At 37.2% G+C, this 25230-nt stretch overlaps 1 protein-coding gene across 4 annotated transcripts; it reads right to left on the bottom strand.

The window, feature by feature from the left end:
* Positions 1 to 25230, bottom strand: DCLRE1A (DNA cross-link repair 1A). 4 transcript variants are annotated; one of them, XR_008549849.1, is made up of 11 exons: positions 24970 to 25230; positions 23317 to 24439; positions 19808 to 21454; positions 17318 to 17451; positions 16334 to 16452; positions 13219 to 13359; positions 11939 to 12084; positions 11028 to 11182; positions 8986 to 9127; positions 6937 to 7643; positions 1 to 169 (listed from the first exon to the last, which is right to left on the bottom strand). XR_008549849.1 is itself a non-coding variant. In XM_037496104.2 (10 exons), the coding sequence occupies exons 2-10, from the start codon at positions 23774 to 23776 to the stop codon at positions 7483 to 7485; spliced, it is 3105 nt and encodes a 1034-aa protein (XP_037352001.1). In that variant the 5' UTR covers positions 23777 to 24439; positions 24970 to 25230; the 3' UTR covers positions 6469 to 7482. The 4 variants fall into 4 exon arrangements, 1 of the variants encoding a protein (XP_037352001.1); XR_008549851.1 differs by lacking the exon at positions 24970 to 25230 and adding an exon at positions 24852 to 24963; XR_008549850.1 differs by lacking the exon at positions 1 to 169 and adding an exon at positions 247 to 1787.

Here is a 25230-nt window from a genome sequence, read left to right as displayed (position 1 = left end):
TATGCTCAGGCAGGAACACGTTCTGCTCATCGACTCTTTTATTCATTTCCTGATGGGCTATTCTGTTGCTATTGGCACCCGGCCTCATTTTAGTCAATTCCACTTTAAGAAACTGATTCATCCATTGCTCTGTCTCCAAGGTCCCAAAAACAAACTGGAGGAATTTCTTCTGTTTATATACAAGAAAAATTTAAAAATGAAGATTAAGTAATAAGTAAACCAAATAAACTGGCTGAAAACATTTTCTCATCTGACATATTTTATTATAGAGCACATTCATTGTGACAATTAGCTTGACTAAACCCTGGAAAAGCAAGAAAAACTCTGGAAAAAAATAGCAACTGAGTAAATAGATTCATAGAATTATAAAAGATCATCTAGAGTTCAATTAGCTCTCTCATTCCAGTAGAGGGAACTGAGACCTACGTTCAACAATCCAGGAAAATGAATTAATTTGCACAAGATTATAAAATTAGTGATAGAATCAGGCCTGAATTAGTTTTGGACATTAAATCAAAGTTTCCATTACCATACTTGTTGCATAAGCAACATCTCTTCTCAAAGAATCCTAAATTAATTGCTACCAATGACTCTTTCTGCAGTACTGTCATGAAATGGTGTTAGAGTTCTGAGGTCACTTGGCAAATTTCGCCATCTTGAATTGAAGCTCAAAAAGTTCTCCCCTTGGGTTTGTGGCCACTCCAATCAAAAGTTTTCATCATCAAAGAGCCATGGAGTGGCAATGCTTGACACGCTCATGTTCATCTCTAAAAGTTACTCAAGACCTACCCTCCATCACTTCATCTGCTCCATCTAAACTGCTATAGCAGAGACCAACATTTCCTCTTAGAACACTGTCCTGGCTTCATCTCCAGGGTTTCCCTACTGTGAGGTCTAATCTCATCTCATCCTCTCCTCCAACTCCCCTGTCAGTGAAGAATGACTGCAGTTCCCCCTTCATTCACAGACGTATTGAATAGCTTCTAGGGTATCTGATGTTGGAATCTACAGTATGTACATGGCATCCAGAATATGCTCAGTAAAGTATCTTTTGGATGAATGTTTTAATTCAGTCACACAACAGGAGGCACGTAATTAGGAACATATTGCTGTACACTCTATCACAAAACAATCATGCTCTTATATCTCTATTTAATTTACCAAATCATTTATGGCTTGCAATAACTATTACAAAGAGAAAATCACAAAATACAAGATGGGAAAGATGGCAGAGAGACATTTCATGTGGTTCAAATAAAGGCAGGAAACAAGACTGGTTAATTGTAAAATTAAAGTAATAATACTATGAAGTTATTATTAAAAAAAAAAAAGAATGGATGACAAGGGAAAAAAGAAGGGGAAGAGCTACATGCAGGAAATAACCATATGCTGACCCAAGAAAATGAGGGAAAACACATAATCCAAATGTCGATCAATAATCAAGAACATGAAGGTGATGTCATTTGTAATGTTACATAATATTATCCTTTTCTGAGTTTTTACTGTGTGTATGTGTATCTTTGTTTCAGGGAAGATGAAAGAGACACACAGGAACTGTGGATGTGGACATAAAGCAGGGCAAGCCAAGTATTTGGTGATTCTGTGGGAGCCACATTCTGAACTAGCACAAACAAGTCCTGGGCAGCTTCCTGATAGAGCACTGATTACAAAGTGACCAAGTGGAAAACCTTCCTGCTGCCAAACCAGTCACTGGAACTGTGATAAGAAGGTGACAACTTTGCAGAGAGTACAAGTTCAGACAGGCATTCAAATTATAGGCAGAAAAACTAAAAAGGAAGAAAAGGTAGTAGATCACTCCATTAATCTCCTGAACACAATAAAATAGCTCCCAATCATCACATTACCTGTATATTCTAAAATTCACAAGTGATCATCACTAACAATTTCTTTGTTTTAAATATAACAGGCATTTTCAGAGCAGACCTTATTTCTCTATGGCAGCATTGCTCACACTGATTGTTCCTTTTTCTTGACACCAGTGCTCCGTCCTACCTCTCTAGTTACTAGCTATTTTGCTATTCTCCTTCATGGGACTCCTGCCCTTTAATTGGGAGTTGCTCAGAAGGTCCTGTCTTCTCCTTTCACCATATATTTTCTCCTAACCTAATAAAATCTTATTCCCTCGCTAATTCATCTTCATGCTAGTGACTCTCAAACTCATTGGAGCCAGAATCTTAGCCATGAAGATGCAGCTGTTCCCTGACTGCCTTACCCCCAAATGCCCAAACCAACTTCCTCTGGCCCTCTGGTCACTGCTCAGTGGCTCCTCTGTTATCCTACACAGCCTTCTGAGCCTCATTCTTGGTTTTTTGTCCTCTGGCTTAATCACAACTTATTTCTGATGGTCAAAATTACCAGAAAATGGGCTAAGTGGAGAAAAGGTCAAACCACCCTTGTCCTCCTGGAGCTTAGACTCATGAACACACTCCCCACCCCACCCCAGTCCTGCTAACAGTGCCCTGTGGTTCTTGAGGCAGCCCCCTGTTCTCTAACCCCACTGCCATTTTCCTACTTTAGGGACCATCATTTCTTGCCTTGATTGCCTCATCAGCTTCCTAAAAGCTCCTCTAATTCAATACACAATACAGGGAGAGAAAATAACTTAAAATCAATCTTATCGTACCACCTCTGCTTTACATACGAACAACTCCTCTCTGTTCTTAAGGTAAAGGTGTAACTCCTCATTAAATAGCTGTGAGGAAGGACTGGACCAAGCCTATAGAAACCATAGGGAGGAAATACCAGTCCCCCTTCAATCCTATAATCTTTCAACATTCATTCAACACTGTTAATCAGGTTGTTTTCTTTGGAATGTGACGAATGGCCAGGAGGGGATGGTGAGCTGGCGAGACTTCAATGGGCTATTCTCATCTTTCAGCTCCCAGGTAGACAGTGCCTCTGCCCACACTATTGCACTACCTATGACGTATTGTGATTTCTCAAATACTTTGTATTTTCCACCTGCTGTAGCAGCATCTCTAGCTTTTTTATTGTTTTTGAATTGCTCTGGTTACTGCCTGAAATATTTTTGTGGACATTAAGTATTTGCTGGGTATATGGATACTACCTACCTTTCCCTAAAAAGGAAGCTTTTATTTACAGCCATCTATGTCTTCTTTAAAAATATAATGGCCATCCTAAGCTTTCATCTTCCCTGTGAGCATCCCAATTATACTGCTAAAAATCCCACTTCAAATGTTCCCTGGTCCCCGAAGACTTCTCTAAGGAAAACAAGCCTCTTCCTCTCTCCAGCACAGTGTCTTACACATAATTAGCATCCAATAAGTGGTTTCTGAATGAATAAATTAAGTCACTCAATGGGGATTCAAATAAATTTTTCATGCTATGTATTTTAAAAAAAAGTCTAGCTTCTATCATTAAATATTGAGCAGCTGAAAAGGCTAGCTAGCACTGTTAGTCTTTAGTACTATCCCTAGCAGAGAAGCATATATATAGTAAATGGATATTTAACATTTCTCAATTGTTTATTTTTCCCAGCAAGGGACAAATCTATTTCCTCTTGTCCAGGGACCTCAAATGGTGAAGAGCTTTATGCTGAACCTTTAATGAGTCCTGACTTATCTCACCTGTTCTTTGTCAGAAACTTGTTAAAAATTTTAACAATATGAATAAATTACCAGGACATAACCTGGGATAAATATAGAGCCCTTATATAAAAGTTAACAACTTTGAAATAAAAAGAAAATCTCCTTGACTGATTTTTGATTCATGACATGTGAATAGCTGCGTTGTTTAAAACATAAAAAAACTTGATGTAAAACAGGAATTACAGAATTATAGGATTTAGGGCTGAACAGGACCCAAAGAAGTTATTTCATTATCCAGCTTTCATAGATCATAAATAGCATGCTGTAATTTCAAAAGTTAAAAACTGGATAAAGATTTACATTTATATTTTCACATCAACAATGTGGACCATTTTTTATAAATGGTCTTTCTTATTCAAAATCAGCTGGTGTTATCTATCCTGATAGTTGAAACCCTCCTAGCTCACATCTTCCTTTCCAACTTAAAATCTTAAAGATCATTTTGCTTTCTTTCGGCAAGCTGAGGCAGTCTGTCTTACCTACACTTCACACCACCATTTCATACCTGGAACACAGATACACACTAACAATTCACCCTGCTATTTATTCAAATAATTCTCATTGGACCAAAATTACAGGCAAGTCTTCATGAATCATCATCATCTTCAAGTGAAAAAAGGGAGGGGACTGGCAGAGGGGAAGAAAAGACTGTAACTGTTAATGGGTATGGGGTTTCTTTTTTGGGTGATAATATAAAATTAATTATGGTGATGGATATACAGCTGTATATACACTAAAAAAATTGAATTGCACACTTCACATGGATGAATGATAGGGTATGTGAATTATATATCCCAAAAAAGAGATTTTAAAAACCCAAACCATAACAAAACAAGAATTATCACTCTTTCCATGGATAAAGGACACTAATTTTAAAAATTGGCTGATTTAGCAAACAAGGGTATTTGGCATTTATTCCCCTTCCAGACACTGTTGCTTTTAGTTCATTTACAGTTTTATCTGCTTATCCTATGTGATAGGTAATCAGAGCTCAGAACCTTGGCAGGAAGTCCAAAAACAGTTCTTTCCAACAAACTTAAAAAAAGTTTTAATAACATTATCTAATGGTGTATTAAAGCACTGCTTTGATGCCATTTTATGATCTTAAGCTCCTGCTTTCCATTTTGAAATGACAGGCTTATACAGATCATGTATCTGACTTTACTAAACTTTTTTCTTTAGAAAAAAGTCATCCTATTTAAGACAAAACAAATAGTATTTTAGGTGCTTTTGAATTCCAAAGTAATCTATAGTTCTGCAGGGATTTAAACCACAAAATCCCATCCAAATATACAAGGGCAACACTTACATAAGCCAAGTTTGATCGTTCATGAATTATTTACATAATATTTTGTTTCTAAATTAGTCTCGTGAATTCTATTTCACCAATTCGCTCATATACTTCCAACCTACCCCAAGCCCTTCTCAGGATATAAAACCACACATTTGTCTCCTAAGCATGAAATGCTAAATTCCTCTAAGGCAAGAATGGTCAAGGTATAATATATATTACATGCACTGTACCTATTGTTCATGTCTATACGTGTATATACGTGTATTTCACCTCACTCACTTTTTCTTCATTCCCAAAATGTAAATATTATATGTGACTGCCCTCAAATCTTCAAAAATTCTCTATTCTCTCCAGAAAAGCCTCCAAATTCTTCAGTATGCCTACCAGATCTTTGCTTTCTTCTCCCACCTATCCTTTCTAACTTCAGCTTCACACATCAACACAAGTGTGAGGGATGACTCAAAGTTCTTCCTCCTCACTCATACTGCACACCTTCAGGAGCTAGCTGTCCTTTTGATGGCTCTCCAGTCTTCTCTGGACCGTGTTAAGGCATATGTTCTATGGCCCCTTCCTTATCAGATTTAATTTCTCCCTTTTAAGTGGGCCCATGGCATGTTGGTATTAAGCCATTTTTCATGACTTCACCTTACAGCACCTAGAAACGTGTCTTTCTTTCCTCATCAAAGTTCTCTGATGTTTGAGATTTGATTTATGCAAGAATCCCCTAAAAAAGCACATGTTTGTAAGTCTTTCACCCTAAACAGAAAAGTTACTCAATAAATAATTGGAGATTGAATTATTCTTATCTTAATTTCCCTACACCAAGAATGTGTGGGGCATATAGCAATTAATCAGCAAAAAAATGTTGATTCATAGAATATAAGTCCCTGGAAGGATAATCCAAATAATCAGTGCCTGACTTCAGGGACAAACTAAAGTGATAGATCTTGACACACAAAGTAAGCTTATTTTCTAAACTGTTTCTACACTGAACTGGACATTTTAATGTATCAAAACAATCAACTTGGCAGCTGTACTTTTGTTTTCAGTGGTTCTTCTGGAAAAGACTATTTTCAGCTGAGCAAAATGTAAAATAATTTTGGATTCAAATTCTTGGATTCATTCAAGAATTTATTTTATTTGAACTGCCTCTGGACCAGACAGTGAAAAAGGTTTTAAATTATAAAATGAAGATATGGACCCTATCCTAAAAGTATTTATAGTACACAGTGAGGGGCGGGTAGGAGGTTGGGGAAGGATCTCAAAGAATCTGGGTTTTGGTGCTTCACCAAATGGGTACTAATTAGTTCTATATTGATGAATCTGGAAGTTCTTTAATATGTACTCTCTGAAATGTAAATATACTATTTACGTTTCAATGTAAACTATCATTCCAATAATAAATAAAATTGATCCCAAAAGACTTGACCATATCCCCTATGTTAAAAAATACCTATATTTAGACTATATTTTATTTAATTTAATTACATACTTAATTAGGAAAATATTTTCTAATTATAACTCTTAATAATATACAAAGTTTAAAACACCAAGCCCAAACAAGTTAAAATAATGTCAATGTGTAAAGTCAAATAAGAACAATTAAGCAAAAATCATTACTGTGCCCTTAAAAGTATTTCCTCCTGGAACTATGATCTCTGTAACTCTTATCTCCATAAAAACTAGAATCCAAGTCCATGAAAATAAAGTTCATGGAGCATACTATCCTTCTGGTGACTAAAACTGTTACTGAAAATAACTTTCATGAGACATTTAAGAAATCCACCTATTAATTTCATTGTTAGAATGCAAGAATATGCTACACACATGTATGCCTTCATTATGCTAACTGTTCTCTTACTTATACCACATAAAAACATTTTTAACATGCATTGGCCCAAGATTCTGCTTTTGGATCAGCTCCTCAATATGTGTTGGAGAGATGAAGAGTCACAAATAATATAATCTCACTTAAAAAAAACCAACAACACTGCATTCTAAACTTGTATTTACCTGACGTCTTGAGTAAACATGCACTTTTCTCCATTCTTTATTGGGTGATTATCTAGGCTCTTTGGATCATCTTTTATGGAGTCAAATGTTGAATTATTTTTGTTAAGATGTATAAAATTATACGACCATCACGGTTATAAATTCTAAAAACCAAAGGAAATGACAGCAATTGTAAGATTATGTTTTATTTAAGTATATATATCATATAAAAGTTTCAGTCTATGAATATGAAGTTTTAGTCTATGAATATGTGAATCCTTTTGGTCCCTGGACCTGCCTTTGTTTCCTCATATGACACTGGATACAGAACATAACTGCCCCATGGGGAGGGGCAAGGAATAAAGGGTCTCCATTTCACTGGTGATGCTGAGAGGCACTCAGCACTATAACCATGTTGTTCAAATATAAATAAGAGAATAAACAATGTGAGTGACCTTCATAAGGTTTTTCACATTTATTTCAAGTTTATTCCATATCACTAAATATTGAACTACTTATAAGCTGCACCTAACTTGCTTAACTAATTCTGAGTCCTTTCAGGCCATATCAATATCCAGCTTCTAGTTTCCACTCTTTAAAATAGTTCTCCATTGTTCTCCTAGATTCTAAGGTACCAACATTCACGGTGGGTATGATTTGCTGGGGCTTCAGCCACTGAACAAAACGTTTCATTTCTTTGTAGCTGCTGTGTTCACTATAAGGAATTCCTGCAATAGAAAAGAAAAAATAGTGTCTACAAAAAAATCAAATTAATTTAAAAAAAACGCACAAGCTTAAAATAAAATAGAGAAAAAAAACAATCCAGAGTATTTTTGTCGAAAACTCCCTGGTACTTCATTTATGATAAGGAAATTTGTTAATACGTTTTATAATAATACAAAAATTCAAAACAAAAATAGAATTAAAAAATTCTATTACTTTTCTATGTAGATACCTAATAATGTGCATTTGTAGAGATTCTTAATTATAATTAGACTTTCATTCGTTTTAAAATAATTCTTCTTTTCATGGATCAAGAAGATATGGTATATACACATAATGGAAAACTACTCAGCAATCAAGAAAGATAAACTTGTGCCATTTGTGGCAACGTGGATGGAGCTGGGAGGGATTGCTCTAAGCAAAGTAAGTCAGAAGGAAAAAGAAAAATATCAGATGGTCTCACTTACAGGAGGGATATAGGGAAACTGATCAGGAAAAAGACAAAATTTTCAGGCAAGCCATGGACCTGAAGCCCACAGCAGGGGAGAGGGAGGGAGGGAGGTCAAAACAGGGGAAGAAAGGGCACAAGGGACTATGGTGACAGTCACGGGTGCCGTGGTGGTGGGAGAATTATGGGGACTACACCTGAGGGGAGAAAATAATTCGTTTTTTTAAGCACTTGGCTCAGCTATGGATTTCAAGAAAACCCTGGAATCATTAGGAAACTCATGATTTTCAGATCAAGTAAGCAGATTTCAGTCCCCAAGCTTTGCACACATAAAAAATAAGCAAAAAGAAAATAAATTTAAGTCCTAAAAATCCCTTTATCTTCTTCACTGAAGATCAAGTCCCACATAGAATAGGAGAAAGGGTCCTGACTCTTCAGAGGCTGAAAGTCACTAGTCGAAAGACATCAAAATGTTCCCATTAGTCATTATTATAATAAGCCAATTTCTGAGAATAATGGCAAGAAAGCCCTCCTCCAAGCAAGAAAGTCAAGTCTGCAACTCCTGCTGTTGACTTCGTTTGGTTTCACATGTCACCTAAACTTCCACTACACACACTACCCTCCCCACAACCCCCTGCCCTCGACACCTCCCCCCCAGATCAACCTCTTCTACGATTTCCTCTCATATCACTGAGCCCACAAATGAAATGATCCAGACTAGTCACACGCCTTCCTGTCAGGTCACAATGTACTAGATACAGGTTGAGAGTGTGTAGAGCAATTTGAAACTCTTGAATTGTTAAGGATTCTGTTCTACCTGTTTTCCTCAGATCTTACTTTTATAGCTCATTTTTTTAAATGCAAAGCAATTACAAACATTAAAAACTTAATAACCATACCATATATTGAAATGTTTCCTTTGGTCTGGGGAATGATGTCTGATACACTAGTAAATTTATTAGAATGTGTCCATCCCGTGGGTCGAAAAGCCAAAATTTGATTATATTTCCTACCACACTTCTCCAAATGACTCTGTAAACCCTGTTGAATAAAAATACGATATTGAATGGTCAGTGAAAATGGGTTTTGCAGAATACAACAGAATGACTGGAGATGTTATCTCAGCATAGTCACAGGAAGTTTTTACTTGGTAACTATTAACTTGCAACAATCTAGTGCTATGCTTCCAAAAAATAAAATCATTTTCCCTTTTACTACCTAAAATTAGACAAGTATTGTCGTAAGAACAGTATAATGAGGCAACTTTCAACATAAGTAAAGTGCATTAAAAAATTACAATTCAGAGCTACAAAGACAAAACAAAACAAAACCCCAACTCACACACCTGTCCAAACCCTACTGGGACATTAGATAAACTGTTAGGATATTAGAGACACTCATGTGTACACAGGGAAGAGCCACCCAGATATAGTCCCATGCATATGTGCCAACAGAGGATCGACAGATGCATATAAAGATGGTAACAACTCTATAAAAGTGACATCACAGTCAACATAGACATATTTTGAAGATGGATAGCAGTACTCTGCTCAGGTGTTCACCCTTTAAACACGAATGCTAATTACTTTTTCACCCTTTAAACATGAACTCTAATCATTTCAAAGCTTTTCATGCTGGTACATAAGTTTTGTGTAGAATAGAATTTTCCAAACTAAAGCCATCAGAAGTGATGCCATCTGAAATAATTCTTAGGAAATTAATGAGCAAAGTATTATCCTTGAAAAATAAGAGAAATCCGACTAAGATAAAAATGGCATGAAGGATAAAAAAAAGTCTAATACTTTTGGTGTTCAGACTAAACTCAGAGTTTCAAAGACTTAGTATAAATTTATAATAAAATCTTAGTTGTATTTAAAATGAAATCTAAACTACAGATAGCATCATCTTGGATTTCCAATTCTCCTTTCTGTTCCTTAATTATACTTGGAATTATTAAAATGTTTTAGAAGATGTTGTTATTAAGTTATGAAGAAAACAAAGACAAATCCATTCTTTCATCTACTTATTCATTGATCCAGTAAGTATTTGTTTCACTCTTATGTCATGTCTTGCTGTCTGTATGGTGGAAGAGAGACAGCTTTCAGTTCCTGGAAAAGCTTACAGTGCTGGGGGGAGATGTGAACAAACCCTACCTCCTGGGTATTTTTAAAATGGAAACCATCTGTCCTTCCTTAACTTTTTATAACTCTCATCATCTATAAGCTATTTTGAAAAGCTCCATAAAAGTTATTTCATGAACTTACAGCAAATAATTAAAATAACTTTTTACACGTACATTATAATTCTAAATAGTTTTAGTATACAGGTTCCATTGCTAGCTGTCCAAATGCTAGTGATAGGACTAAATCTTGACATGAATACATCTAATGAAAAAGCTCCTAAATCAAAGGGAGTTCTTGTCATATGTATCTCAGTTTATGCCTCAGAACTATCACCAGAACTCTCTCTTGGACTCTCTCTTGGAGTTAATTCCACAATTTCATTCAATCCTCAGAGCAAGCACATTTCCAAGACACATCAATGATACGGGAGCTTAATATCAATTCAGAATAACAGCCCCACCAAAAGTCAGAACTTAGAATTTCCCACTCATTGCCCACTCTCCCAGGAAGAAGTGGAAACTATCTCAAAAGTAGGTGCGAGCAACAAGACTGCTGTGTGCTTTTCTGTGTTTCTTCGTTTATGACAGCTCTCTAGTTCCTAAACTTCTGCTGGTGTCTAAGTAATTTTATTCCGCTGAACACACAAACAAACTAAAAATATATTCAGTTCTCCTTAAAAGATTTTCAAGAGTAAAGATTACTGCTGGTGACTTTACTATAATTGAATTACAAAGGCAGGTAAGTGGGGTTCCAGTTCACAGCCACCAGATTACCTTTTTCCAGCTCATCCTAGAAGGACATACCTCTTGAATGCTTACCTTAAAGTTAATTTGCATCATTGGGAGAAGGTGAACCAGTGAACTGCCCATGTCTGTAGTGATGAGAGATTTAATTTCTGGTATATTGAGGCACTGTAACGTTTTATATTTTTCTCGGGACATTCCCACTTTTGAACCTAAAACATCAGCAATAGCTATAGGCAAAGGAAAAGGTAAAAACAGTAAAATTACAGATTATGAAAAATAATAAAATTACAATATAAGCAAATTTTACAACAGGAATTTACCAAATAAAATGAAATTCAAAAGCTTTCACATTTTGCCATAACATTCCAAAAAGGCTGAATAATTCTTTTGGTTAACTGTCTAGAAAAATGTAAAAAACAATCTACTTTTGAAGCCCTGCTATTTAAAAATTGCAAACTTTTTCTAGAACAGGGTAGGAGGAAGCACAGGAACCTAATAGGGAGGCTTTATCCATTCCTATCTTAAGACTTGACATTATATGATCATAGTTAAGAAGTAGTTAAGAAGTACTTTGCAGACAGTACATCACTACCTAGACAAACTACAGTTACTTATCCAGAAATCATCAAAGAACAAAAATTAAAACAGTGCTCTACAGTGATCTGATGTTTACCCTGAAGAATGTAGTAGCATAACTATGCACTGGTCACCTTTCAAAGTTTATCAAAAAACAAACTGCATGGGCATTTGCTCCATAAACATCTGACAGATATAAAGGCCACCTAAACACATTTATCACATTTCTGTTAAGTCTTTCAAATTTTAAATGAATCCAACTCCTTTAAACCTGTCCTTCTATTTCAAAGGTCATATTTGAACCACTTCAGGAAATAATTATCAAGTGCAATAATAGAGCCTGAAAGGGCTTTATGCAAAAAGAATCTGATCTTTATAATATATTAATGTAAATTAGATACAGTCACCTAGGAAGACTTTCTCTTTTCCAATAGAATAAGTACCACAGACAACAAGAGCACGTGGGTTTAGAGTTACAGCCTCAAAGGCAGTGTTGATGGCAAACTGGATAACCTCTTGCTGAGACGGAAAGGAGTATTCTGGGCTGCAATACCTGTAATGTGGAAATATGGTACTTACTAAAAAAAGAACAAGAAAGCAATAGCATTAAGTTGGATGCTGTTTTATAAAACCTGCTTTGGCAAAATTATATACAAAGGCAGTATAATATATTAACATCATTGCATATCTCACTGCCTGTTATTAAAATGTTGCCAGCTATTGATCATTTCTGATGACCAATATAACTTTTCACTATATTTCTTTTTAATATACTTTTTTCAATATATTTCTTTTATCACCCTCAAATTAAGAAACTGTCTTTTTTTCTTTAGGCATATGTCTCGCCAGTTAGCTATTTTAGTTAGCTAACTATATAAACCTCAGCATATTTTTTAAACCCCAATTATAATCAAGAAAATAACACTGAAAGATTATCTTTGAACTAAAGAATTCTGATTTAATAAAAAAATGATTAAAATAATGAAGCTAAACAAATTTAATGAAGTAGTTTTAAATTATTAATATTCACATTGTTTTCTTCTCAGGAAATACAGAAATACATATAATATTACAAGAATCCAACAGATTTATTTGAGCTTGCCTCAATACAATAATACCCAAGAAAAGATAAACCCTAAGACTCTTATACACATATATTTGAAACCAGTAATGTATAATAAAAAGATAATGACCTATATGATTATGTTTATATTAATTAGGAATTCAAAGTTGTCTCTTATAATTATCTTTTGAAAAAAGGAACAAAATAACTGGACTATTCAGAAGCAGAATTGTATTTTGGTCTCTGTTTTCTCCCCACAGTCATACTTTATTGTTACATAGATACTTTGAACCCAAAAGGATGTGTTCCTAAAGTTTGCCCCCAAAGTATTCTTCCTTGTCTCATTAACAAGATTCTAATGTAAGACATACCTTCAAAAGGAAATCACAAAAAATTTGAGCCTTTGTAAGTTAAGAACATGTCATCCCAAATTTGTGCTTAAGCAATACATACTTTTTTTTTTCCAAACAGCATCCCTCTGATAAAATAGCCTTGAAAAAATGATTGACAATAATAATAATGATGACCTAATCATTCTGACGACCTAAGCAATGCTCTAATTAATTCAAAGCATATGGGGGGAAAACATCAGCAGGGAAAGAAAGCAAACAAAGCTTCTCTCACGTGGTATCCAGGTAAAGTGTGTGGACTTTCTGACCCGCCAGAAAAGAACGCTCCATGCTGGGGTCAGCTCTGAAGTCGCCGGTGTGCAAGATGACATGACCATTCGGAAGATAAAAAAGGATCATCACTGCTCCTGGACAGCTGAACACAAACATGCAAAGGAATGTTCTTTACACGGGCAGAACACTGAAAGGGAGGGGACTTAATCAAGATGAACAAGTGAATACACTTTACCAGCTGACCACAACAACAGCATTGTGCTGCGAGGACACACAGCACTCCCAGGGTACTTATGTGGTTAAAAAAACAAATAGAGAAGAAAGGATTAATCCAGCAGGCCTGGGGTACTCAAACTCACACATTCCCCAGAAAGGCCTGTCTTTGGGACTAGCCCTCAGCTGGCCATAGGAGATGATTTCTGAGTCTTTGCTGATAAGAGCATCCTGTGTGTCTGACGCAATGGGCCACATGTTACTGGTTTGATCAGACAGTTTATGCTAACAGCGTGATCTCTGGTGAAAACCTGTTTTTGTTCTGGGGGACTTAAGTCACTGAGGTCAGTCACCTGGCACTGCCATGTGTACACGACTGACATGTAATGACAGCCCTGGACACCAGGCTCCAGTGAGCCTGCCAGGTTGGCAACACTTCACATGCTCTGCTACACACTGCTGCTGGGAGAATCAGGCGCATCTCTGCCACTGCACTGGACCAGGGCTCCTGGAAACGTGCCGGTTTCTCCTGGACTTTGGCCCCATTTGCCTTTTCCCTCTGCTGATTTCAGTCTATACCCTTCAGCCATGATAAGCTACAACCATGAGTACGACAGCTTTCCATGTCCTGTGAGTCCTTCTAGTGAGTCAATGAATTTAAAGATGGTTCTGGGGATCCCTGATGCAAGGGTAAGGAAATTATTGCTCAAACACATGGAATTTTCTTTTTGAATTCTAGAAAAAACACAGGGAATAATTCACTTGTAGTTGAAACCATCACCTTACCACCCTACCCCAAATATACAGACCCCAACGGCTTTCCAATACTTGTGGAAGAAGTAATACTACTACATAACATTTTTCAGAAAAGAGAGGACATAATATTTTACGAGGCCAACATTACCCTGATATCAAAAACAGCGAAAGCATTATCAAAAACTACAGACCGGGCCTCCCCGGTGGCGCAGCGGTTGAGCGCTGGGTTGCGAAGCTGCCTGCAGCCTCTGCAGCGCCAGTTCGATCCCCGGCTGCTCCCCGGCCACCGGTGGAGGGTCCCACATGGCGCGCAGACCTCTCCTGCCGCCCGCTGCTCCCCTCAGCAGTGTACTTCGGTCCTTCTGCCTGCTCTGCTCCCCGCCTTGGCTCTGGTGAATTCTCTCACCCTCCTGCGCGTCTGACTGCACCCAGTGCTTGTATAAATAAATAAATAATAAATGAATCTCTTTAAAAAAAAAAAACAAAAAACAAAAACTACAGACCAACATCTATCATGAAAACAGACACAAAACTCTTTAACAAAATATTAGCATCCCAGAGATGCAAGGCTGGTTTAACTTTCAAAAGTCGATCACTATCATCCTGATAAAAGGCATCTCTGAAACCTGCTGGTAATGTCGTGCTGGATGGAAGGACGCAGTGCTTTCCCCTTAAGATCAGGAATAAGGCAGAGTGTCTGCTCTCACCATAGCTATTCAACACTGTACTAAAGGGCTGAATCTGTACAACAAATGAGAGGGAAGACGCTTCTCTGAACAGAAATTAAAAAGTAAAACAAAATTGTCTTTATTTAGTATATGTAGAATGTATACGCAGAATATTTTCAAGAATCTAGCAAAAACCTAATACAACTAATGGGCAAATTTAGCAAGGTGCTGAGACACAAGACCAACAACAGAAAGTCAGTCGTCCATCAAGAGGTGGGTGGAAAGCAAACTGCAGCGTGCCCACACAAGAGCTTGGCTCAGTGAGGAGAGAAAAACTACTGTTACATGTGACAGTGTGGACAAATCTCAGAAACATGATGAGTGACAGATGCTGGGATACTGTGTGAGGATACTGTGTGATTTCATCCAAATGAATCCCTTGGAAACACAAATCTAATCCATAGTGATACGAACAGATCAGTGATTTCTTGGGCCACTCCACTGGGAAGAAAGAAAATGTTTTGGGCTGGGGAACATTTTCTGTATTTTCATTGTGACAGTAATTACATGGATTCAACAAATACTTAAAATGGTGTATTTTATTTATGTAAACTATACCTCAATAAAGTTAACATAAAAAAATTAGACCTTAAGTTGTCATGATCAGTGATGAAAGAAAGAAACAGCAGCACAATTAACAAATAAAAACTGAATGGCAACCTGAAAAATAGCACTGGTTTTGGTATTAGAAGACCTAGATTCAGTTTCAATTTTAATTCTCTAAACATCTATGATCTCTAAGGTTAGGGAGGTTAACACTCTACGAAAGTTGAAAGAAGCATAGTTAATAAATCATCTTGGGAACATGAATACTGACAGTACTTTATCATTAAGAAAGAATTAAGGGGATAAATGGAAACCATATCCAGGAAAGAAATCTTCCAGTCTTTAGTATCAAAAGCCTGAAGAAATGCTTAAAGGAGAAAAATCACTCTACTTGAATAGGATACAAGCTGTTAATTTATGTAAGTGACACTAAAGGAAATAGAGAACAGCAGAACATTTTAACATGTTAAAAATACTAAAACAAAAGTTAAAAAGAGGGAATCTCAGATGTCAAGCATAGTAATTTTAACTGGATTAAAAAATGGTTAAATAACATTTAGAGGACTGCTCTACATTTAATTTCTGATTCTGTAATTGAGGTTTTTTTTTCCAAAATGAGAAACATGTTTATATACATAGTTTATACATACTAGTATGAAGCATACCAGTTTTAATAAATTAATTATTTAATAAAACATCAAATAATAATTATTAGTGATAATTAATTATTAATAATTAATTATTTAATAAAATAATAATTTTAATATTAACAATAATTGATTATTTAATAAAACATTCTTAAATAATCACGCCAAGGTGTTCTTTTGAATATTTGAAAAATAAGACTACTACAACGATTACTATCATACTTACTGGTTGGCGTCAAGTAAAACAACACTGATACCATTTACTGTACATTTAGTGTCCATTGGCAATGGATGGATATATTGTTCTTGCACATGAAGTTTGCTCTTCAACAAATTTCCAGTTATCTGCAAGACAGGATGTATTTATTGCTGATACAGTAAAACACTAAAGTCTTAAATCATACCTAGTTAAGAGCCCAAGCATCTTAATAATCTCCCTGTTCGGCCACTTGCTTTCCTAAAATGAGTTACAACTTTGCTCAAATACTGTCACTGACGCTCCCTCTCCTGGGAAAAGTCCGTCCTCCCCAGCATCACATAAAAAACCCTTTGAGATCAGGCCCCTGCCCATTTCTGCAGATTTATCTGCTCTCATTAGCTACTGTGGGTTGAGCGGCTCTGAATTACCTGAGAGCCTGGAATGGGTACATCTTCCAGGCACCTGTGCCATTACACAAACTCTGCTCTCGCCCTGGTTCAAAGGACCTGATGCTGAGAGTGGACAGATCTGTGTTCAAATTCTGGTTCTGCCATCACCAGCTTTGTGACATGAGGCATATAACTTAACCTCTCCAAAATTCAGTTGTTTGAATAACAGAAAGGAGCTAATTCAAGAGTGCTATGAGGATTATATAAATTTCTAACTAAAGCCTTTAAGCACTGCAATGTTCATCTTTTAATAATTAGTTGGAGGTCTTGGCCTGGGACAGAGTAAAGTCCTCTTTCCTCCTTACCTCATGCAGTTCACATTTCCATTTTCCTGCTCACTTTCCTACCACAATGCTTATTCCCTGGTGGTATTACTGGTGAATGTCTCCCGAGGGCTGTAAGCTCTTCGCAGCTAGGTGTTTTGCCTAAAATACCTTTTTAGGCACTCAATACATGTTTACTGAATGAATTTAGGTATTTTTCAATCCACCATGAGGTAAACCAAATGGCATAGGAGTTCACTGCATTCCACAAGCTCAGAGTTCAGAAAACTAAAACTTACCTCACTACAATAAACTGGAAGGGTGAAGTGTTTAGACAATCCAGCATAGTGATCAGAGTGAAAATGGGTGAGAAAATAGGCGGTGCAACCTTCAACCGGCCCATACTGGAAGGCATCCACTGTAAAGCCAGTTCCTGCAATGGAAACACCAATGTGCCAGCTTGAGTGACAGCTCACGAAGCAAATGTACCCACGTGACTATACGTTGTGACCCTCTCACATCTCTACATCTCATTTCCAATTTAATTCTATAATTTAATTTTAAAACTTAAAGCATTTAAATCATTACAGAATTTTTTTAAAATTCAGCAAAAAGGAGACACTAAAGAGCCTCCTCTGGTGGCACAGTGGTTGAGTGCTGGGTTGTGAGGCTGCCCACAGCCTCGGCAGCGCCGGTTCGATCCCCGGCCGCCAGCAAGGGTCCCACAAAAAAAAAAAAAAAAGGAGACACTAAAGATGACAATGAGATACGCAGCTTCCTACTGATTGCCCTAGTATAAACTATTTTTTATGAATAACTATACATAACAAAATCAACAAAAGGAGAATGCTAACTTCTAAAATAGAAATCCCTAATGGGAGTGACAGTGATGTGCTTTTAAGAGGGCAAAGATGGTTGAAGACCCAAGTCATTATACAATAGTTTGTGGCCCTCTGAAGGTCACAGTACAACACCAGATACGTAGCAGTAGTTGTAGTATTTGGATTTCACTGTGGGGGCAAAGAGGGTAGAGGTGGGAGGGAAGCAAAAAAAAAAATATGTCTACAAAAGCCTCCCTAAAAGGGTAATAATGAAAAAAACAAAGTATTGGGCTATTCTGAAATGTGCTCATGAAAGAAATAAACCACTGTGTTGAGCAGGATGTACAAGAAAGGTAGGAGAGCTTCACAATTCTGTTGAGGCTCATCAGCATGTGGCATACTAGCATGAAGGCCACTATAATGCAGAAAAGTAATCAAAACAATCATTAAATACAAAATTGGTATGATGATGCACACAAATGCTAATCTCTATGTGAATATTCTGAATAAACCACAGACCTATAATATCAATAATGTACTAGAAATGGCCTATGAAAGGCACAGGCACGTGAAAAAATGCTCAATATCATTTCTTATAAAGGAAATGCAAATTGAAACCACCACAGATATTACCTCACTCCTATATGATTAATAAGGCAATGGCCAACATCAAAAAGACTGGAAAAAAAAAAAAACAAAAGGAGAGGAAATGGAGAAAGCGGAACTCTCTTTCACTGCTGATGGGGGTGGAACTTGGTGTCATCTCTGTGGAAAATGGTATGGAGATGCCTCAAAAAAATTAAAATGGAAATACCATATGTTCCAGCAGTACCATTTCTAGATATTTATCCAAAGCTCATGAAAACACTAATACTACAAGATTTCTGCACTATGCTCACAGCAGCGCTACCCACAATTGCCAAGTTGTGGAGCCAACCTATGTGCCTCTCAACAGATGACTGGAAAGAGAAATTGTGGGACATGGACACAACAGCACATTACTCAGCTATTAAAAAAGATGAAATAGTGCCTTGAAGGACAAATGGATGGATGGTGAGGTGGTTATTCTAAACCAATTAAGTCAGAAAGTGAAAAACAGTTACCAGATGGCTTTGCTCATTTGCTCAATATATATAACCAAAGAAAACAAACTGGAAAAGCATACCAAAAAATAATTCTTAGAGCCTGTGAAAAATATAATGATTATCAGAGGGGGTACATGAGGAGGAAGGAGGGAGTGAGGGGGACAGGCAACTAGGTGCTGGCACCAGGTTCGCTGGTGGAAGGTGAGAAGCACGCACACATATGGAGCTGTGAAGTAATTGTATAATCCCAAAATACTGTTGTATAAATAACTGGCAAACCAGTAAAATTGGGGAGAAAAATCTTTCGGAAACCAAGTATGTCTTGGTGGTATCTTTTATAGTCTTTTCAAAAAAGTTAAAGGTTTCTTCAATAAAATCCACTTCAGTACATATTGTTTTACTAACTCATCTTTGAAGGCATGAGAAGTTGTAAGAATATAAAAAGGCTGAGAAGCTAAATGTTAATGATTTAAATTTTCTGGCATGTCTTATGACATGTACAACCTGTGGCATTTTCCTTGTTTAAAGCTATTTAGTACTTTGTATTTCTCGTTCATGCTTAGAGATAAGCTTTTAGTACCACAGAGAAACTTTCCACCTTCTGGATTAAGCTGATTTTTGCTAATCTTTGTCAAATGTTTAATCTACCTAATTAGTACAGGGACTTGCATAGAAATGTTTAATAAGAGTTTGCTTAATTGAATGGAACAAAAAAGTTAAACATCTATGCTACAGATTAGTGAAGTATTTAAAAGTAAAAGCCAATGAAACATATACAAAAAGTTGTTTACATTTCCCCCCACCCCCACTCTCTCTTTCTGGCAATGACCATGAAATTTAAACAAATTGGTTCTTTATATTTAGCACTAATATTTCAACTTACCAGGTATTTTCTTATAGAATGGACATGTCCTCTTTCTTATTTCTCTCATGTTATATGGCTCTGGGATTTTTGTTTTCCCTCTCCACCGCCTGCCAGGAGCTGGTATGTCTTTACTTAAATTGACTGCTTCAGATTCTGTATTAATAAGGTGACCTGACTTCTTCTGATATGCTCCTTCCTGAAGTGAATCTGACTTTTTACGTCTCTTTCTTTGATGCTGTGACCTTGGACTAGATAATTCCACAGACAGCTGACTCTCATTTAAATTCTGTGAATCGAATTCTAAATCACTTAAAGATTTTTCTGCTTTCCTCTTGCACTGCCGGGATCTCTTTTGATTTGGACTTGAGTTCACTGCTTCTAATGCACTTTTCCCTGGCATTTTCTCCTCCTTTTTCTTGGGTGGTAGTCCAAAATACACACCAATATCCATTTGTTTCATGGCCTTGGCAGACGGTTGTGCTGCATTAGAGGTAGGACTGGATGGCGGTATTTTCAAAGGCTTAGCAGCAGCAGGAGCACTAGAAAATTTCTGTGTCTTTGAAACTTTACTGTCCAGCATGCCATCTAATGCCCTTCTGCAGATATATTCTGTATTAGCATCATTCTTAGCATTGAAGTTCTTACTTGGTGATTCTCTAATTTTATTTTGGGTTGGATGGAAAGAAAGACACCCTTCTCCCTGGCTTTCAAAAGATTTTGACATTTTACTCTTAAATAAGGGAAGGGAGATCTGATTATGAGCACCTGATTCTTCAACTACCTGTTTCTGTTTATTTGACTGAGATGAGAGGAGTTCTGGCTTGTCAGCTTTTGCTTTAGCAGCTGGATAACTAGAGATAGGTCCCTCTACTAACGCAGGTGGAAACAACAAAAAATCACCATTAGAAGTTGCTGAATCATCACATATTATAATTCTCTCATTCTGGAACCTACCTGGAGATGAATCATTTAGAAGGCTGCATTTGTACAATTCTTCACTGTATTTATTGTGAGTTAAGCTGTTCACTTTGGGGCAGTTCTCTTTCTGGTCTAAGGGACCGTGGAGTTTAACTGATGTGAAGCTGTTGTCATTTTCTCCTAGGCTGCCATCTTTAGAGCTTTCTGTGAAAAACATTTCCTGTTGGGACTCAGCCAGCTCTTCATCTCCATCAAAACTTTCCTCATCACTTTGCAGTGGTGAATAGGAAATTTCACAGTTGCTTAAGTCATTTTCTGGCAATGGCAAATTTATGTGTTCTGAGCTGTTTTGGCTGCCTAATTCTTCATCAAGGAGCAAACCAACTCCTAGTTTGCCATTATTAACAAATTCTGTAAAGTGAGGAGCTTGCTGGGAGGTTTGGCTATTTGTGGAAGAGGAAATCTTTTTATTGGTTTCAGTTGGAGACTGAGAGTTTCTTAGGCACTGCGTCACTAGCAAAGCATCAGTTGAAACATTTAAGTTTTTGGTTTGTTTCTGATACAGAGACCATCCTTCCTCCGGGTTATAAGGAAAGTGGGAATTAGGCTCAGTGAAACTGTCAGCTGACCTGTGGGCTGGACTGCTGAAAGGACTATTACTAGCCCTGCTTTGAGCCAGCAGAAGGTGAGTGTATTTCTTGTAATGAGAAGGAATTGTTGAGGTACACAGAAGACCATCAGGACACTCTGAAAATTTTAATAAAGAAAAATGTGTCACAGATTCAAAGCACAGACTAAGCTTTGACAGCATTATCACTATAAATTAACTCCTAAATAGGAAGTCATCAGTCTCACATTACGGCTTTAGGACAAGTTATCTTTAAATAATTAAAGGTCAGCAAAAATAACACTAATCCAGCATGCTTTTGCAAAGTGCTGGTTATTATTTTTTAAATCAAATACTCTTAAATTTCTTTTCAATAACCTTTCTTTCCTCAAACATAACTTTTTAAGGCAAAACCTCCCTCCCCTCTACTCCTGGAATAATTCTCACAAATGAGCTCCTTCAAAATGCATATCATGTTTGCACTAAATATTTCTTAAATAGGTCCTAAAAATTGATAACACCAGTTTGACTAGTGTGCTATATTGCTCAGGCAAGAAAGTATAAAGAAAACTGGTCTATCTCACACAAAACTGAAGTTCTACCCCAGCATTTATCTTACAACCCAACAGTTTTAGGACAATTGTAGTACCAAATTCGGTTCCATTATTTTATTCATACTATACAATAATAATAATTATTATTATTAACAATTGTGTTCTGAGATTTGATATGCAATTTGACAACTGGTCAATAAGATTTTAATAATCTGGAAACTATTCCCTGTCATACTATCATGATAGAGAAACATCTTTTAACCATCTTGGCATATGCCCTTATATGCAAATCTCCAGACTTATCAAAACATGTCCCCCCCTACACGATGTTATATTAGAAAACTTCATTACTTAAAATAACTTTAAACCACATCATGGAAGTATTTGATATAGAGTGGAATTCAAATCAAGGGCAGTTCATCTGAGATTCTATTCAAAGTAGTTTAGTCAGTGAAAAACCAAAAGAAAAATCTCTTAGAGGTGGTTATATGTATGATATTTGATCCTAAGGTGCTCACCATGGGACTCCAACTTCCAGTTCTATTTTTTAGACACTTAAAAAGAAATTACTAGCTTTTGATGGGGCTTTCACTTATTGCACTTTTAGAAGAAAGGCAATACAAAATTTTTTAAAAAGTGCTTTTGCATATTCATGCAGAATTTTAAAATAGAGCTTGAGGTTAATAAAATGTCTTCTGAATCATAGTTACCATGAAAGCCATACGGAACATTATTTTTATTTTGCTGAATTTTAATTCTTTGATTTTAAAATATGTTTATGATATATATGGTAACTTTAAAATATACAAATCATCATACCAACCATTTCCATATACTCCAGGTAGGATTTTCTATATGCTAAACATGACATTTACCATATATTTTAAAGCATAATAAAAACATAGCATTACTTGTCATCTGGGAATTTTTATTATTAGAATCCTAATAACCTAAGATTATTTCCCTGTTCTTCCTGTACATTAGCATAATGAATCCAACATAACCATATTTAGAAGACTGCACTATACTCAGAATACTCTTAAAAGATAACAAAACGGTCAAGCTGTTTTCCTCTTAAGAACCCTATAAAATGTCAATTCCACTTACGAGGTCATTGTGAGTCAAGAAAATAAAAGGAAGCATCTTGAATAAGTGTTCAGTTGGCATATATGACAAATAAGATTGAGCTATGTAGGGACTTTTATGAAATAATGCATTAAATAGTTTTCAACTTTGCAATATTCTTTACCATTGTCTATTATCTTTTCACCCATCTCAAGAAGAGTGAAGTGCATGATCTTGTTACCTTCTAGGGTAAGTCATTTATATTTGTAGTGTCTCATCTCTCTTTTGGTTTATTTGGTCTACACACTTCCCTGAACTGAGACATCTGGCCTAATGCAGGTCTTTCAGATTATTAAAGACTACTATAATTTTTGTAATCTTACCTGTTTCAGAGACTGGTGGAGAATCCAAGCACTCAAAAACATGCCATCGAGGTGTCTGGCCCAGTAATGAGGAAAAAGGCATTTGGCAGTTTGGACAGTGTCCATCATAAACGGGACGTACCTTTGGAGACACTTGGTTTTTGTGAGTCTTACACCGCTTTCCAGGGGTGGTTTCCTTGTCTTGGGACTGCTGGGTACCATCTCCACAACTAGAATCCTGACTAGAAGCTACAGAAACCTCATTATCGGTGTCTCCCAAGCACACTTCTGGGTCCTTTGCCTTCTCTTTAGCTACTACAGTTCTTTTCTTACTTCTGTTTCGTTTTGATGGGTATTTTCCATCTGTTGCTTTTCCAACAGATTTTGGGATATTCTCAGAACTACTTGAAAGTACTGACTTTAGCTTTCTTTTGGATTTATATTCCCAGATGTCTTCTTCCAAAACAGTGTCTTCCAACATGGCAAAATGATTGTATCATTAAAGAAGTACTAATGTTAACTCAATTAAGAGTCTACTTGTGTTACCAAACTTTAGAACGGAATTATTTTCTGAGAAAAAGAGACAAAAGTAACAACCACAAAAAAAAAAACCAAAAAAAAAAAAAAAACCCACACTAATTTGATGATACAAAAACTCTGGTAATAAATATACTAGCAAACTACAAACTTTATACCTGAGATCACCTGAGTTCCCATTAATACTATAACAAAATTAAGAGACCCTACCACAGGATTAGCATTGGGACGGCTCTTTCTTTAGTGTCTTGGTCTTTTCCAGAACTTGATAAAAATAAGAATCAGTCATAATTTGAAAATCAAGCACTAATGGGAAGTATAGGTTCAACATCTTCATCTTAGGAGAAGCCTTGAAAAGCTGTTATAAAGCTGTCAGTTCCTTCAACTGGACCATTGTCCAAATAACTCAAACTCCAACCACATTCCCCCAAACGCTGGCTCATCAGCTGTTGTAAACACCGCAAGGCTACCTCCTTTGCCAGTAACACTAGGCACACCTAATCAAAGAGGTGTGTGATTTGCAAAATTCGTGATTGCCCTGATCTGTGACTCACAGATGTTCAACTTCATTTTCCTGGGTCATTCCAACATGTTCCTTGGGCAAACACTGCAGAGTGAACAAACAAAGTTCAAACATGGTAAGCCATAGTTGGCTGAAGCCACACGTCTAATACCGACCACACAGGTGATCTGCCTGGAGGTGCTTGTTCTCTCCCCACCACCCTGCAAACCAAGGGTCACTTGCCAGGTGCCTCTTTAGACTTAGGGGGCTGCAGGGCCAGTGAACAGAACCCAGGCCCCTTCTAGGGCAAGAAGCAGGTGAGCAGCTGGCACAGCCCGCTCCCAAGAAAGCCACCAGAGCCCTCCCCTTCTGAAGATTCAGAAGCTGGCACCCAGGGATGCCGGCGGCAGCCCACCTGCACCCACACCCCCCGGGGGCAGCTCCAGCTGCTTCCGCCCCCCCGCACCCCCCCCTCCCAGGCCGGCTGACTATAAATTCGCGCCCGCACTTTCCGCACTTCGAGCACTCCAGGGCGACACAGCACTAAAGCCCTGTCCGAGTATAAGCCAAAGCCCTGGCCAGTCACTCCCGACTCCAAAAGCCTTCTCCTCTGAGGACATCCCTACACCCTTTACCTCGAGTGTCTTGGCGGGAACAGCGTCCTGCCAGCAGTGCTGTGGCGAATCGTCTGATCCGCTCGTGGTTTAAAAGCAGAACTTTAAAAAAAAATTAAAAATCGTGTGCCCCTTTGAGGTTTACGGATTTACTGTGTTTTCCTTTTGCCCTAAAACGCGCTCATTTCCAAAACGAAGGGAGGGGGACCGGTGCTGTCAGGACTCCCAGAACGCCGCCCCCGGGGCCTCCTCCGTGTGGAATCTGCCGCCCCGAATGTGCAG

The sequence above is a fragment of the Talpa occidentalis genome, unplaced genomic scaffold, assembly GCF_014898055.3.
Source record: "Talpa occidentalis isolate TD23 unplaced genomic scaffold, MPIMG_talOcc4v2.1 talOcc4.8, whole genome shotgun sequence".
NCBI classification, from domain to species: domain Eukaryota; kingdom Metazoa; phylum Chordata; class Mammalia; order Eulipotyphla; family Talpidae; genus Talpa; species Talpa occidentalis.
Note: the sequence above shows the minus strand (reverse complement) of the source record. Positions and strands in the feature narration are given on the sequence as shown.

What these genes read in the sequence shown, in the direction of transcription:
- DCLRE1A (XM_037496104.2), bottom strand. Translation starts at nt 23,776, where the DNA reads ATGTTGGAAGACACTGTTTTGGAAGAAGACATCTGGGAATATAAATCC. An exon ending in TCCACCAGTCTCTGAAACAG is followed by an intron (nt 21,455 to 23,316) that starts GTAAGATTACAA and finishes TAAAATTTTCAG; the next exon opens with AGTGTCCTGATGGTCTTCTG. An exon ending in AAAAGAGAAAGTCTTCCTAG is followed by an intron (nt 11,183 to 11,938) that starts GTGACTGTATCT and finishes CTTTGCCTATAG; the next exon opens with CTATTGCTGATGTTTTAGGT.